The sequence below is a fragment of the Phaeoacremonium minimum genome (genome assembly GCF_000392275.1).
Source record: "Phaeoacremonium minimum UCRPA7 unplaced genomic scaffold PA7_03_scaffold_110, whole genome shotgun sequence".
Taxonomy (NCBI): Eukaryota; Fungi; Ascomycota; class Sordariomycetes; order Togniniales; family Togniniaceae; genus Phaeoacremonium; species Phaeoacremonium minimum.
The window spans coordinates 42,130-55,302 of record NW_006921017.1 but is presented as its reverse complement, the minus strand read 5'-3'; the positions used below and the strand labels follow the sequence as shown (position 1 = coordinate 55,302).

Sequence of the window (13,173 nt, the reverse complement as noted above, 5' to 3'; positions counted from 1 at the left end):
GCAAAGTACCTGATATCGTCATATCATCCATCCATGCATCCATCGTCTGCTGCCGCGTCGTGGTGGTATTCTTCGCTATGTACCCTGCCGACCACCACCATCAACAGCGATCCCTGCTCGCGGGCTAGCTAATGGAAGCTGCAGAACGAGAGCGAACTTGCACCGTGCTTCTCTTCCCTGTCTAGAAAGCTGTTTTTTTTCGCCTGATCCTGGTCGGTGTCCGTGTGCGTGAAGTCCCCATGTCAATCCGTCCCTCTGCCATCCAACGCCCGCGCCCGCCACTAACAAAAACACTGACTGACTGACCGACCAACTGGGGACGGGCAGCCACTACGACGAGTACATGTACTACTAACACCGGGCCCCAACGCCGGTGCTGCTTGCTTGCTTGCTTGCTCGCTCGCTCGCTCTGCTCTACTCCTCCATATGATCTTTCCGGTCACTCCTTCTCCTGCCGCTTCTCTGCTTTTCCCTTCAAGCAGCATCTGTACTATAGCTAGCATTCGAGCATTCGCATCGGCATCTCTGCTTTTTCATTTCCTTTTGTTATTGACTGATTGTTTGCTGTTCGTCTCGTTTTGAGGTCGCTAACGAGGCTTCCTGCACACAATGGCTGTGCAAGGCGGGGAGGATGTTTACGCAACGGTACGTACGATAACTTCTGCTCTGCTCTGCCCGCGCCGCACCGCACCACACCACGCAACATCACAGCTCGCCCACGCCCCCACGAGCTTCGAAACGAAGAACTGCGCTGACAATTGCCTTTCTACAGCTTCTATTGAGCGATACGTACTTGCCAGGTAGCTACATCCCCCTCAATTGCTGCGGAATCGCCGGCTGATGTTCTCGTGTAGGAGCTCTGGTCCTGGCACACTCGCTCCGCGATGCCGGCACCACCAAGAAGCTGGCCGTTCTGGTCACGCTTGACTCGGTGTCTGGTGAAGTAATATCACAGCTGAAGGTGAGTTCATCCTCCAGGTCCTTTTGGTCTCTTGCGCAATGCTGACATGACAAGACCGTGTACGATTATGTGATACCCGTACCACGCATAAAGAACGAGAAGCCGGCGAATCTCAACCTCATGAACCGCGCCGACCTGCACTCGGCCTTCACCAAGATCCACTTGTGGAAATTAACGCAATATCGCAAAATTGTCTATATCGATGCTGATGTTGTTGCTTACCGGGCTGTCGACGAGCTCTTCGATCTCCCACACGCTTTCTCTGCCGCTCCGGACATTGGCTGGCCGGACTTATTCAACACTGGAGTAATGGCTCTCACACCGAATCTAGGCGACTACTACGCCTTAATAGCCATGGCCGAGAGAGGCATTTCCTTTGACGGTGCTGATCAGGGCCTTCTCAACATGTACTTCAAGAATGACTATAACCGCCTGTCATTCACGTACAACGTCACTCCCTCGGCGCACTATCAGTATGTACCCGCATATCGGCACTTTCAGTCCAGCATAAATATGGTCCATTTCATTGGCCCCGAGAAGCCGTGGTTCAAAGGGAGGCAAACAAGCGACAGCAATTCCCCATACGACGAGATTTCTGCGAAATGGTGGGCTGTGTACGATCGCCACTATAAGGTTCAAGTACGTCTAGCTTTCCCGCTCTCAGACTTTTACAGGTCTCTGACAATTCTAACAGACACCCGCGCCGACACCCGAAGGAACGCAGCAGGATCAATCACAGAGGCCGCCAGAATTGGTACAGTACTTTGTCAAAGGAGAATACCAACCCACGATGAAATATGTAGTCCCGACAGGAGAGCCACACGACCAAGGATTTTCTACTTACGGTCAGCATTACGATATACCCCCAGCGCATATTCAGGATTCGTCAGCATTTGTTTCGCAAGCATCTGAGCATTTTCAAGCACTATCACCATCTTCAATACCCCCTACGCAATATCATTACCACCACCACCATCACCAAAGTCACGAGCCTCCTGTTGAACAGCACCATCAACACGATACTCACGACCGTCACCACCACCATCAAGAACCACAATATCATTATCAAGACCAACCTCAGCCTGGGACTACCTCCCAGCCACCTGAGCAACAACCCCCCGCCCCCAGCGAGTCTTTTAGTACTGTTGAGGGGACCCATACTGAGGCTCGAAAAGAGCAGGTATCAGAGCACCAGCAATGGGCTCCTCCACCACCTCACCAGGAGACTGAGCACAAGCCTGAGAAGCCTCAACCGCCTCCCATGCAACCTAGTTGGGATGCTCAACGGTTAGTCCAAATTCCTGCACATCTAATTTGAAAAGAGAAAGAAAAAAAGAACAATCACTAATTTCAATGCAGAATGTCTCCTCCGCCAGATTCGAAGCCAGAAGCCGCGAACTTTCCGTCAATACAATACGAAATGTCTTCTGATGTAGCTCCATTCGTTCCTCCCAAACGGTACCCAAGCCCACCGAGGAACATGTGGTATGAGGTGCCAAAAGATAAACCCGCTCCTTCAACCGAGAAGCCCCGCGCGATTTTCCCCTGGGAAACTCATCAACCGCGGGCTTCGAGAGTCTTCGCTAACGACCCGTATGAAAACGAGCCGCCTGTGACTGGGGAATCGACGATTGAGCCGTCTGGTGAGCCCAAGGCTTCATTCGCACCCCACGCGCCCGTAACTGAGCCATCTGTCACAGAAACATCCTCTGCGGAACATAAGAGCGAGCCTCAGACACCTACCACACCAACCATCCGAGTTGTGCCCTCGGACCCCTGGTCCTCCTTCACACGGTTCAACGCCTGGGATGACGTGCCTGAGATTGACAAGTACGTCGATACCCTGCCATGGCACCGTAGGACGAAGAGCCAGGGGACTCCAACGGGGCAGAAATCGCCTGGATCTGGTGGTGGGACGGATCGAGGGCAGAACGAAACGTCCGCCGCTGCAGCTTGGCGGAGGCACGGCTCTAAACTGACCGACTTTCCGACCGAATTCGAGCGACCCAGTCTACCTGTCACTCCAGCACCTATTCGCCGGCCGAAGTTCTGGGGCGGTGGTGGCCCAGGCATCGCCGGTGAAGGTGAGGAAGATGACGAGCAGCTGCCGACGGCCCAGGGGGTGCCTCGGCAGGCTGACTGGGTATGTGTGCATGGGAATTTGTGGACCCCAGCAGACTGCCTCTGTGACTTGACTAACATACTTCGATACTACAAGGACCCCGTAGCGCAGCTTCAGAAACTGGCTAAGCAGCAGTCTGAGCTGCTACTCAGGAAGCTTGGCGGCGGGGAAGACGCTGGTGGCGGTTCAAGCGAGGGAGGCTTTTCGGTACGTCGAGAGATCCCCGATCGCCCGCTCCCCTTTGGCTCTGAGGACGTTAAGTCGCCAACATATGTTGCGCAGTCTTCGGGCGTGCTCAGTCCTCAGCCGGTGAAACCTGGCGCGGGGCCTCGCAGCATCTTGGGCGAGCAGGAAGCCATACCGCGCAGCACCGCTGCAGCGACGACCTCGACGTCGGGCTCATCGATTCCTGAGCCGGCATATCACGGCCCGGGCGTCGCCTGGGAGAAGGACGAGGACTTTTTGCACCAGTCCGCACCCTTGCCACCCACGGAGGAGGAGGAAGACGTGCTGGACACATGAGGATGGCGGGGACTCGTGAGCATATGTCCTGTTTCTAATCTTTAATCTTAACCGCAACACAACAGCAAATGTCAGTCTTGGTCTGGACGATGAGGATTTCACAGTACGGGAGGTTGTTATTGGAGCAATTGTATGATACACAGACTCGGGGTCGAGGAATAATCGAATGAAGTAGGCACGGGCTCAGAAAGGCTATCTGAGACAAAGGGCCCGGAAGCGCAGCTACAAGACTAGGGCTTCGGGTGGAAGAAGCGCAGTCGAAGTGCGATAGATGGAATGGACCGAAGGACAAATTATGAATGAATAAATACCTGTTTTGAGGCAGCACATATTCAATTCTCCCTGCCTACCTCGCTCACTACTTTTCACTGCTTTAAGTAACTTGTGAAATACCGGTATCATGATCAATTGGACTATCCATATCATTGTTCCTTTCCTAATATTGAGTGTTTACTACTTGACTTCCTCCTCTCTGAGGGATGCTCTTCTGGGTACTGGTTCAAAAAAAACAAAACAAAAAAATGCATCTAGACACGCTCTTGTGGTGCTGGAATCCACTTCCTAATCACCTTCTTCATGTACTCGTCCGGGAACCAACCACCCGTGAGCGTCGCCTCGGCGAGAGCGCCGTTCATCACCTCCGCGTAGCCCTCCACCAGAGGAGCAACTTCCCCCTGTGGAAGCTCAACGACCTCCTGCTGTCCCTGCTCCGGCTCCGGCTCAGGGGCGGGGGCAGGCTTGGTCTTCTGTGGCGGCGGCGGCGGCAGCTGTTTCGGGCGGCCTCGGCGGCGCGGGCGCCCCGTCTCCGTGACGTCCTCGTCCGCCTTCTTCTTGTCCTCCTTCGTGTTCTTGGGCGGCGGGGCCACGGCGTCCTGCTCCGGCCGCGCGGGCATGTGGTACCTGTCGTCCGGGGCGCGCATCACGAGGGCGTCGACGCGGCCCACCGTGCGCAGGGCCTGCGTGCCCGGGTGGCCGGCGCGCACGGGGTGGCGGCGGTTGACGTGCGCCTGCAGCTCGACGCTGACCTTGGCCTTGTGGAAGTCGTGCTCGCCGCGGCCGGCGAGCGCGGCCATCGCGACGAGGCTGTCGTGCGAGGGGCACTCGTACAGCATGCCGTAGACGGCGTCGCCGGGGGAGGGGGCGATGGTGGGCAGGCCGGAGGCGGGACTCTTCTTGGGCGGCGCGGTGCCGGGTAGGGGGTTGCCGCAGATGAGGAAGCGGTGGTTGCTGATCTTGCCGATGGCGACGGGCACGGCGCCGGCCTCCTCGGTGGCGTCGCTGGGGTGGATGTTGCTCGCGTAGGAGAAGAAGTAGCGCGTGCCGTGGCGGAGCGACTTGACATTCTCTAGGGTGCGTTTGCAGAGGTCACATCTGCACGGGCCGAGGATCGTGTCTATCTCCATCGGCTCCCCATCCCATTGCAGGTCTGAGGGTGTGGGGAAGGGGGATGAGTCGAATGGGACTGGCGTCGTGAATGAGCCAAAGGTGGGACAATTTAGAGTGTTCGGATCAATATCTGCGAAGGAAGACTCTTCCCATGAATTGGCATACTGCTGCGAAGCACTGAAGATGCCGTTATATTTCCTCGGCATAGGGTCGTATGGGTTTGGTGAAGAGATACGGGGAGGAGGCCTGGGGATACGAAGGGGATCGTCGACAAAGAGGTCACGAAACTCGGGCTCTGGGGTCTTTGCGGCGCGCGATCGTCTCTTCGGTCTTGTGGCTGTGGGCTTTTCTGCTGTCTTTTGGGAAGATTTCGCAGTTGCAGTTGTCTCTTTGGCGGGTTGGGAAGGGCCGGCCTCAATCTCCAGGTTTTCAGATTTTCTGGCACTTGGTGTGACAGTTGTCTTCTTTGCCGGTCTGCCACGCTTCTTAGGCGGTGCTGCGACCTCAGCAGGTGGTTCTTCGGCCTTTCGTTTGCCTTTCGCCTTCTCGGATAATGTAGGAGCTTCCTGAGTTGAGGGAACAGGAGTTTGGGCTCTCTGTTTGCCTCTTGTTTTTGCGGACAATATAGGGGCATTCTGAGTTGCAGGAGCGGGAGTAGGGGTAGAGATAGGCATTGGCGAGGCTGCCTTCTTAGCAACCTGATTTTTCTCCTCAGGTTGAGCCTGGACGTGGCCAGTCGATGTCCTTGCGGCTCTTTGTCTCGTCTCTCTTCCGCTTGAGAGCGATTTTGAGGACATGCCCTTGATGATAGCTTGAGCAATCTGCTGCTCCATAGTGGTGAGCTTCTTTGCCACTGCTGGGTCCAGCTCAGTCTCAAGGCTAACATTGCCGACCAGCTTCTTTGCGAGTCTCTTCCGCTTGCCGGTAGGGTCAGGAGACAGCTGAGCTAGTGTCTCTGCACCCACAACCTTCTCTGTCTGCTTTGGAGTGGCCAGGAGGGTTTCTTGATTATGGGGCTCCTGAATAGCGGCCACATCTTGGGCCTTGGGCTTCCTGCCACGCTTCTTTGGTGGCTCGACTGTGGTTGCGTCGTCCTGCTCTCCTCGCTTTCGCTTGCCACTTGAAGCGATAGGTTCATCATCGGGGGGTGAAACAAATTGTGATGAAGGGGGAGTGTTCGGTGCATCAGACATCGTCTTTTGCGTACTGGGTGCTTCCGTGCCGTCCTCGCCCTTGATACCCTTGTTGGAAGAAGACACAGGCTTGACGAATTGAGGAACTGACTGGGAAAGAGAGAAAGGAGTAGGGGTAGATGGATTAGCTGCCTTGATGTCCTGGCCTTCGTCATCGTACTCTGGTGGAGTGGGCATCTTGTTCGTGAGCTTGATCTTCAGGCCACCAGTTGATTTCGAGAGAATGGCTACAGCTGGTTCAGAGGTGAATGCATGGGCAGCTGGAGAAGAAGAGGATGACTTTGCAACAGTTTCGCTTGGCTGAGTGAAGCCATTCGTGACATGAGATGGATTCTTGATGGTGATCTTGGTGGGAGATGTCTTGGGTGTAGAAGAAGTGGCACTGTTGGCCCGACGGGCTTCAGTTGGCGTGTCACCGTTCTCCATAGCGACCTTGGCGATCATCTCCGCGGTGCGTCTCAGGGACGCAGCTTTGAGCTCTTTGCTGATATCATCCTCCGTGACAGTGGAGTTGGTGTTGACAGTAGTAGCCGGCTGCTGGGGTGGAGGAGTAGCCCCTCCTGAGGTACGGCGAGCAGCTCGGCGAGTGGTCATTGGGCTGGGCCCGGATGGGAGACGGGAGTAAGGCATGATGAATTCAGAGTAAAGTATCAAAAGGGAACAATTCAGTGATGATACGCGATGAAATGGGACAAGTAAAGATCAAAGCTGTCCGTCCAGTCCGAGATACCAGCTCGACCAATATCAGCGGATGCAGGGTTTTGGCTGATGTGACGTATGTATCGTGCAGGCGAGCGTCCAGCTCGATGGAAAAGAGGTAATCCGTCCAAAGAAATTAGTGACAAGGGATAACCAGGATGAGCCAATTCAGTCCTGATATCTGGCGAAGGTTAGAAAAATTGGTGGCGGGTGAGGGAGTGCCAGTGAAGAAAATCTCCTGAAGGTGGGCGGGAAGCGAAAACTGGGTGTGATGGCCAGCCGATGAAGACGGTATTGGTGCAATGGAGTAGCAGCTCCTGATATTGAGGGAATGCATTCAGATTAAAGGGCTCCAAACTTACAATAGCGATGAGAAACGGTCGCGGACAATAGATGGGGACAATGCCTTCTATTGTGTGACTGTCTGAATGCTGAGGTGCGATTAGCTCGCAGCGGGACCAGGCGGACAAGACGGGGGGCTATTCAGCCTTCCCACTGACCTATTGTTCGCAACGGGTGCTCTCCTCTCAAAAACCACCTCGCTAACAAGAAGAAAATGAAGCCTGGACAATCACATATCTCACAGCAGCATTTTCATCGTGGAGAGGTCGTGGTTGTCGGCGGGTTACAGAGAGGTTGCGTATCTATGTGGTTGGCTGGGGGCAAATGAGGGATCCCGGATTTCCAACGTCTCCTTTTTATCTCTCGGATCGGTTGTCTCAGGCCACACCACTCACTCACGCCCACGCCTGCTCACCCATGCTTCCTTCAAATCACACCGTCGGCGCACAATAAGGCCTGGCTTGTATACTACTAGACAGCTTGAGAGTAAATAAATACAAGTAAACATTGCAGGAAAATCTCATAACTCTCAATGCAGCAGTGTGTAATTTGCTGCGACATTGGCCGAATACTTGACTCGTGTGTACATGCAACAAACCTTGGGCACTACACGCAATGCCGGACGTCTAGTCTCAGCTGCAGTAATCAGAAAGTCCAGTTTTGCTTGTTCTTGAATATACTCTTGTCTGTTGACTGATCTCGTTATTTGAGCACCTCTTTGCACGCCTCCCGGGGGCAGCGAGGGTTGCTTCCCCACTTTGACTCCTGCATCTCTGAGTGAGCACAACCACTGCCCGGAAGTGGACGACAGCCTCGAACTCGCCCTCAGCCATATACCGTGAGAGTGCCTCGGCAAGGCTTCTTAACCATGAGCAAGCTAGATCATTCCGAGCGGACTGCCAACGAGCCCCGTGATTCTGTATCGTCTCGCTCCGTCCTCCTGCTTCTCGGACCCTAGCTGACTGACAGGCGACCAGTCTCTCCATACTGTCCTTCTCGCCCGCATAGATGAGATCAACGACCATATTCGCATCTTTCGTCTGGAAATACCCCCTACTCTCGGCTCTATAGAAGTGACAAGGTCCGGCTTGCTGTAAATAAGTTGCCATGCTGATTTCGTATAGTTCTTGCCCGGCCAGTGGCTAGACACCTATGTACCGGAGATTCCGAAGCCAGGCGGCTTCACCATCACCTCGCCACCGTCAAAAGCGCAGCGCGGCTTCGACCCAGATGCACCGGCTCCATATCTCGAGCTTGCGGTGCAGAAGTCCCCTGACAATGCCGTAGCCCAGTGGCTCTGGCAGCCCACAGAGTCGATCCTCCACTCGCAACTGCGGGTCCGCATCGGTGGCAGCTTCGTATGGCCGCCGCCGAGCATCGATCCGTCGACATTGAAGAAAGTTGTCTTCGTTGCTGGCGGTGTGGGTATAAATCCGCTCATCAGCATTCTGAGCCATATCGCTGGGACGGGTGGCGATGCACCGCCGTACGATGTTCAATTTTTTTACTCTTTAAAAGACCCGGGACCGGACCGCGAAGCTGATAGCATGCCTTTCATTGAGAGACTTGCATCGATTTTCTCCAGAGAAAAGGTGAAGGGATCTCTGCATTTGTTCTTGACTGGCGGTGAGCAAGACGCAGGGGGTGACAGTACTGTCCTTGCTTGTAACGAACTTGATCTACCATTCGAAAAGAGGAGGATAACCCAGTCAGACCTAACACAGGCGATTGGCCCAGACAAGGCGTCTGTGGTAGTCTATATTTGCGGGCTTCCAACAATGACAGACGAGTTTGTGGAGAAATTGACGTCTCCAGGAGGGCATGCTTTGGATCCGAGTAGAGTATTGTGCGAAAAATGGTGGTAAATGATTTCACATCCGAGTGTTAAATATGCGGGTAATTTGCAACCCTGGGTATCAGTTGCATCCCAAACATGATGATGCAAATGGGTTCGAAAGACTTGTTTCATGAAGCATCTATAGACCGGGGCTGAGACGGTCGGGTGGTATCTACATACAGAACAGATCTGCGTAAGATCTGGAGGTGACAGCTGCGATAGAGAAGCTATGGAGACGAATTTTGACAGTATATGTCTCCCCAAGGAACAGGATCCATTTCTTCCCCTTCATATCCAGTTTCCCTGTTCCTCGAACGCATGTCTTCCAACGAGGGGACTTGAGTCCTGGCGATGCGTCTCCATCCGGACAGCCTTGTCTGGTGACCTAGATCTAGATCTTATGCGTCCTAGGCTTCCGAAGAAAGAGCCTCCTGATTTGCGACTTGGACGTGGACTCCATATCTTGCTAGACTGGGATGGCGGCAAACCAAAGTGAGATGGAGATGGAGTGCGACGCATCCACTCGGATTCGCTCAGGGTGCAAGGTCCAGGTGCTGGAAGTTCCAAGTCATTATCGACCTCCTTTCCCAGTACTTGCCTGACTTTTGGACTAAGACTTCCTCCTGAAGATCTCTGGAGACTCTGCGGCGTGGAGAGAAGTGCCAAGCTCCGCTCCAAAGCACTTCCAGAGCTTGCCAAATAGTGTCCTGGTGATAACAGTGAGTGCTTCTTGATATCGGGAGTAGATGCAATTGAACCTTCATAATCCGAGGACGATATATCGTCAGAGGGATGAATGGAATGATCATGCTCAAGCGATCTAGCTGTAGGCTCGGCGTTTGTTGGAAGGAGCAGCTCAGTAGCTTGACCTACTACCACACTCTCGTCCATGAACAACTCATCATTAACGAATGGTAAAAGCGATGGTGTAATAGAAGGCGCACGAGAATCGGTCGATAGCTTTCTTGAGCGAGCCAGGGAAGGCTCGGTATCTGGGACTCGAGGGAGCTCCGGCAGTGGTCGTTGAAGGTAAGTGTCCAATGGGCAATCTCGAAGAGCTTTGCTCGGCTGCGGGATGTACTCATTCAAGGGAGACACAGGGCGTAGCTCTGGGGTGCTATTAAGAGTATATGGATTTCTACTCTCCTGTTCCCCATCATGGCAGTCTTTCTCTATGCTGACGCGGTCCACAATCAGACTATCGATGGATTGCGTTTCGATTAGGTCCTCTACGGGTGACGCGTTTTGCACAGTTTCCTCGTCTTCGACAATGGTATTCGACTTTTCTAAGTTGACAATACACACCTCTGAAGGTATCAAGCTCAGTTGTCGGAGATTTTTCCACGAACGGTAGTGGAATCGGAAAGTTGCATATGGGGAGTCTTTCGCTGGAGGGGGAAATGTCAGTAGACTTCTAAATATTCTCGAGTCGTCAATACTTACCGTCGATCAGGTGAAAATCATAGAAAGTGGCATCCTCAGGGGCATCGAGTAGCCCACCACTCGGGGCCCTAAACAGTTAGTTCATGCATGCGATAGCAGAATTAACGACATACGTAATGCCATACTTCTCCTGATTACGGAACTGATCCAATTTTGCAGCCCTTCTACGCCTGCCATGTGATCTAAAAACTTGGATCTCAATGGTTCCACCCTCTTCAGCAACAGACCGCTCTTCTGGATCAGATGCGAAGTGAAAGGATCTCGACTCAATGCCATCACGCTTCAATATGACACCATCCTCCTTGTAATGCCATCGATCTGAGGGCTCGAACAAGGCTCTAGTAATAGTTCCTTTGGTTTTGACTCTTGGATTAATACCCCAGGAAGTGGTATGGCTTCCATTCATGTACATCTTGAAGAAGAGCTGACAAGAGGGAGAAGGTGGACGACCGATAGCGTACTCGAGCCAAAATTTGACACCTATAAGATCGTTAAGCCAGGGACCACAGAAGGAAGCAGACTTGACTCACCTGGCAGGGAAGGAATGTAGACAGAAACTCTGGGATTCAACTTCTGCGGTTGGATGGACGATCTTCCTGATTCAATGGATGACAAAGAGGGTTCCTGCCTTAGCATGTTCTGATCGTGCTTCTCATGTGGCTTTCGAAGACGCACAGAAGCTCCGTCAGGATGTGGGTATTCTGGTAAGGTCTTGGGGACCGATTCTGTGATAACAGAAATGTCTATCCCACGAAAGCATGGCATCTTGAAGAACGTTGCTGTAATATCATTTGATGAAGTGCGGCTCAGAATTTGTCAAATATATAGTCAATGCAGTAAGCCTCACTCTCGAGGGAGCAACGATATGATTGAAAGGTGAGTCTGCCTTGAGGAAGACAGGCGGTCAACCTTGAATTTCACCAAAACCACGGCAATAGCAAGACTGCCTATTAAGTTGAGGATGACAAGTTGATGGAGGTGCAGAGCGGATCTGATTCAGGCAGAGAGGACGCACTTGCCGAACAAGAGCACCAATCTGGACCGAGAAGACGCTCGACACAGTCGGAATGTGAGCGCTATTTCAGAAATGAGCCTGCTCCAGATTTATATGACACAGAGGCTGAGAAATATGCGACGGCTGCCGATTAGCCGCTCTTTACAGACGGTAGTAAAAAAGGGGTGCAAAATAATTGACCTCGATCTGAGCAGGTCCAAAGTATGAGTTTGGGAAGGGTTGTAAATATTGGGGAGAGGGTGCAGAGGGAAGGAACGAAGCCAGCGAAGATAACTCAGAGTAATAAGGCAAGTGCAGCCTGGGAGGGCGCGTGAGTGACCTTCCAGCTCAAATGTACCAGTCAACGTCCCGCCTCAAAGAGTAGAACCCGATAAAGTGCTGCCAAAATCAGTTGAGTGACACGAAAGGCTCGTCTAGAGAATACAGTTCGATCTCTGATGACGGCCCGTCATTATTCTACCAGATTCTCTCTCATATTGCCAGCCATTTGGTCATCTGCGATCGATCCGGTTGGAGAAACTGTGGATGTCTGCACACCATTTCCCGTCCGAGTATGTGCAAAATCACGGATACCAAAATACAATGGGAGAGCATCTACCGCTTGTTCCTGAGCGATTCTCTTTTCTGTTCCTACAAGCCGGGCTCTATGTACACAGGCATCGAAGGCTCCCGCCGACCCGCCCTCATCTCGCACCAAGCACTTCCTTGGTGTCGTCCTCCTTGTTCAGCAGTCCCAGATTCCGTATTTGTCCGGCACTTGGCGCATTCTCTCTAGCAGTAGAAGCCTCGGCTCTTCGGTATGCGGTCTGTAGTGCTGTGACTCTCGCAGCCTATCGACATAATCCGATTAGCTGGGTTTTACTCTTCAATTGCACCAACAATGCCAGAGCAACGAACCTCCTTCTTGTGATGTAGGCACTCGTAGTAATCCTCTAAAGCAGGAGCACACTTTCTTTTCCCTGAGTCGTCCTCCCCGGATGTGTTGACGACATAGCAAGCAAGGAGCTCTTGCCAGAAAGGAAAGCATCGGCCAGGACCTGCAAAGGACGTCGGTCAGTAAGTTTTAAAGGGTTTCAGTGCCCATTGGCTCGTCGCTAGTTGCTTACCGCCGTGTAATCCATAGCCTGACGACATCGCGATCGTTGTTGGGTGCTTGCCGAGAACGTTTATGCTAAAGATCGAGAGTGAACTTGCATGGGCCTCGTCGATTGACGTTCTTCGAGTTCAGAGCCCGGGAGCTCCAATCCAGATTGTCCGGGCCCTCATTGGTTGACATGCTGCACGGGTATTGTGGGTCAGGTACAATGGTACCTCATCAGTTCAAGCCACATCAAGAGCAACAGCTACCGCACGCTAGGTGCAATCGATTCAAGGTGCCAGCTCCAATTCTTGGCACTTACACCTCGAGTTCGACCAACTTAAGCCAGCACATACACGGGAAACCGCACTCCCGCGAAGAGAGGATCATGAAGGACGGATTGCCAATACGAAATCGCTAGATTACTCTCAACGCGATAACGACACGGCACGCATTATGACGCTGGTGCTCTCGGCCCCGAAGCTTGTCCTGCTAGCTGTCCAGCTGGCTGCCAAAGCCGACATTGACAGCTTGGCCTTCCTTGCTGCCCACCACGGCACTGTCCTACGCAAGGA

General features: G+C 53.1%; 2 protein-coding genes across 2 annotated transcripts; one reads left to right on the top strand and one right to left on the bottom strand.

The window, feature by feature from the left end:
- Positions 1 to 609: 609 nt before the first annotated feature.
- On the top strand, positions 610 to 3,605 carry UCRPA7_1502 (putative glycogenin protein; the record flags this gene model as incomplete). The annotated part of the gene is made up of 6 exons (XM_007914082.1): positions 610 to 649; positions 855 to 961; positions 1,016 to 1,600; positions 1,656 to 1,720; positions 2,321 to 3,104; positions 3,180 to 3,605. The coding sequence occupies 6 exons, from the start codon at positions 610 to 612 to the stop codon at positions 3,603 to 3,605; spliced, it is 2,007 nt and encodes a 668-aa protein (XP_007912273.1).
- Positions 3,606 to 4,132: 527 nt separating this feature from the next.
- On the bottom strand, positions 4,133 to 6,778 carry UCRPA7_1501 (hypothetical protein; the record flags this gene model as incomplete). Its single annotated transcript, XM_007914081.1, has 1 exon — positions 4,133 to 6,778. One exon carries the CDS (start codon positions 6,776 to 6,778, stop codon positions 4,133 to 4,135), a length of 2,646 nt encoding a protein of 881 aa, XP_007912272.1.
- Between the last annotated feature and the right edge of the window lie 6,395 nt (positions 6,779 to 13,173).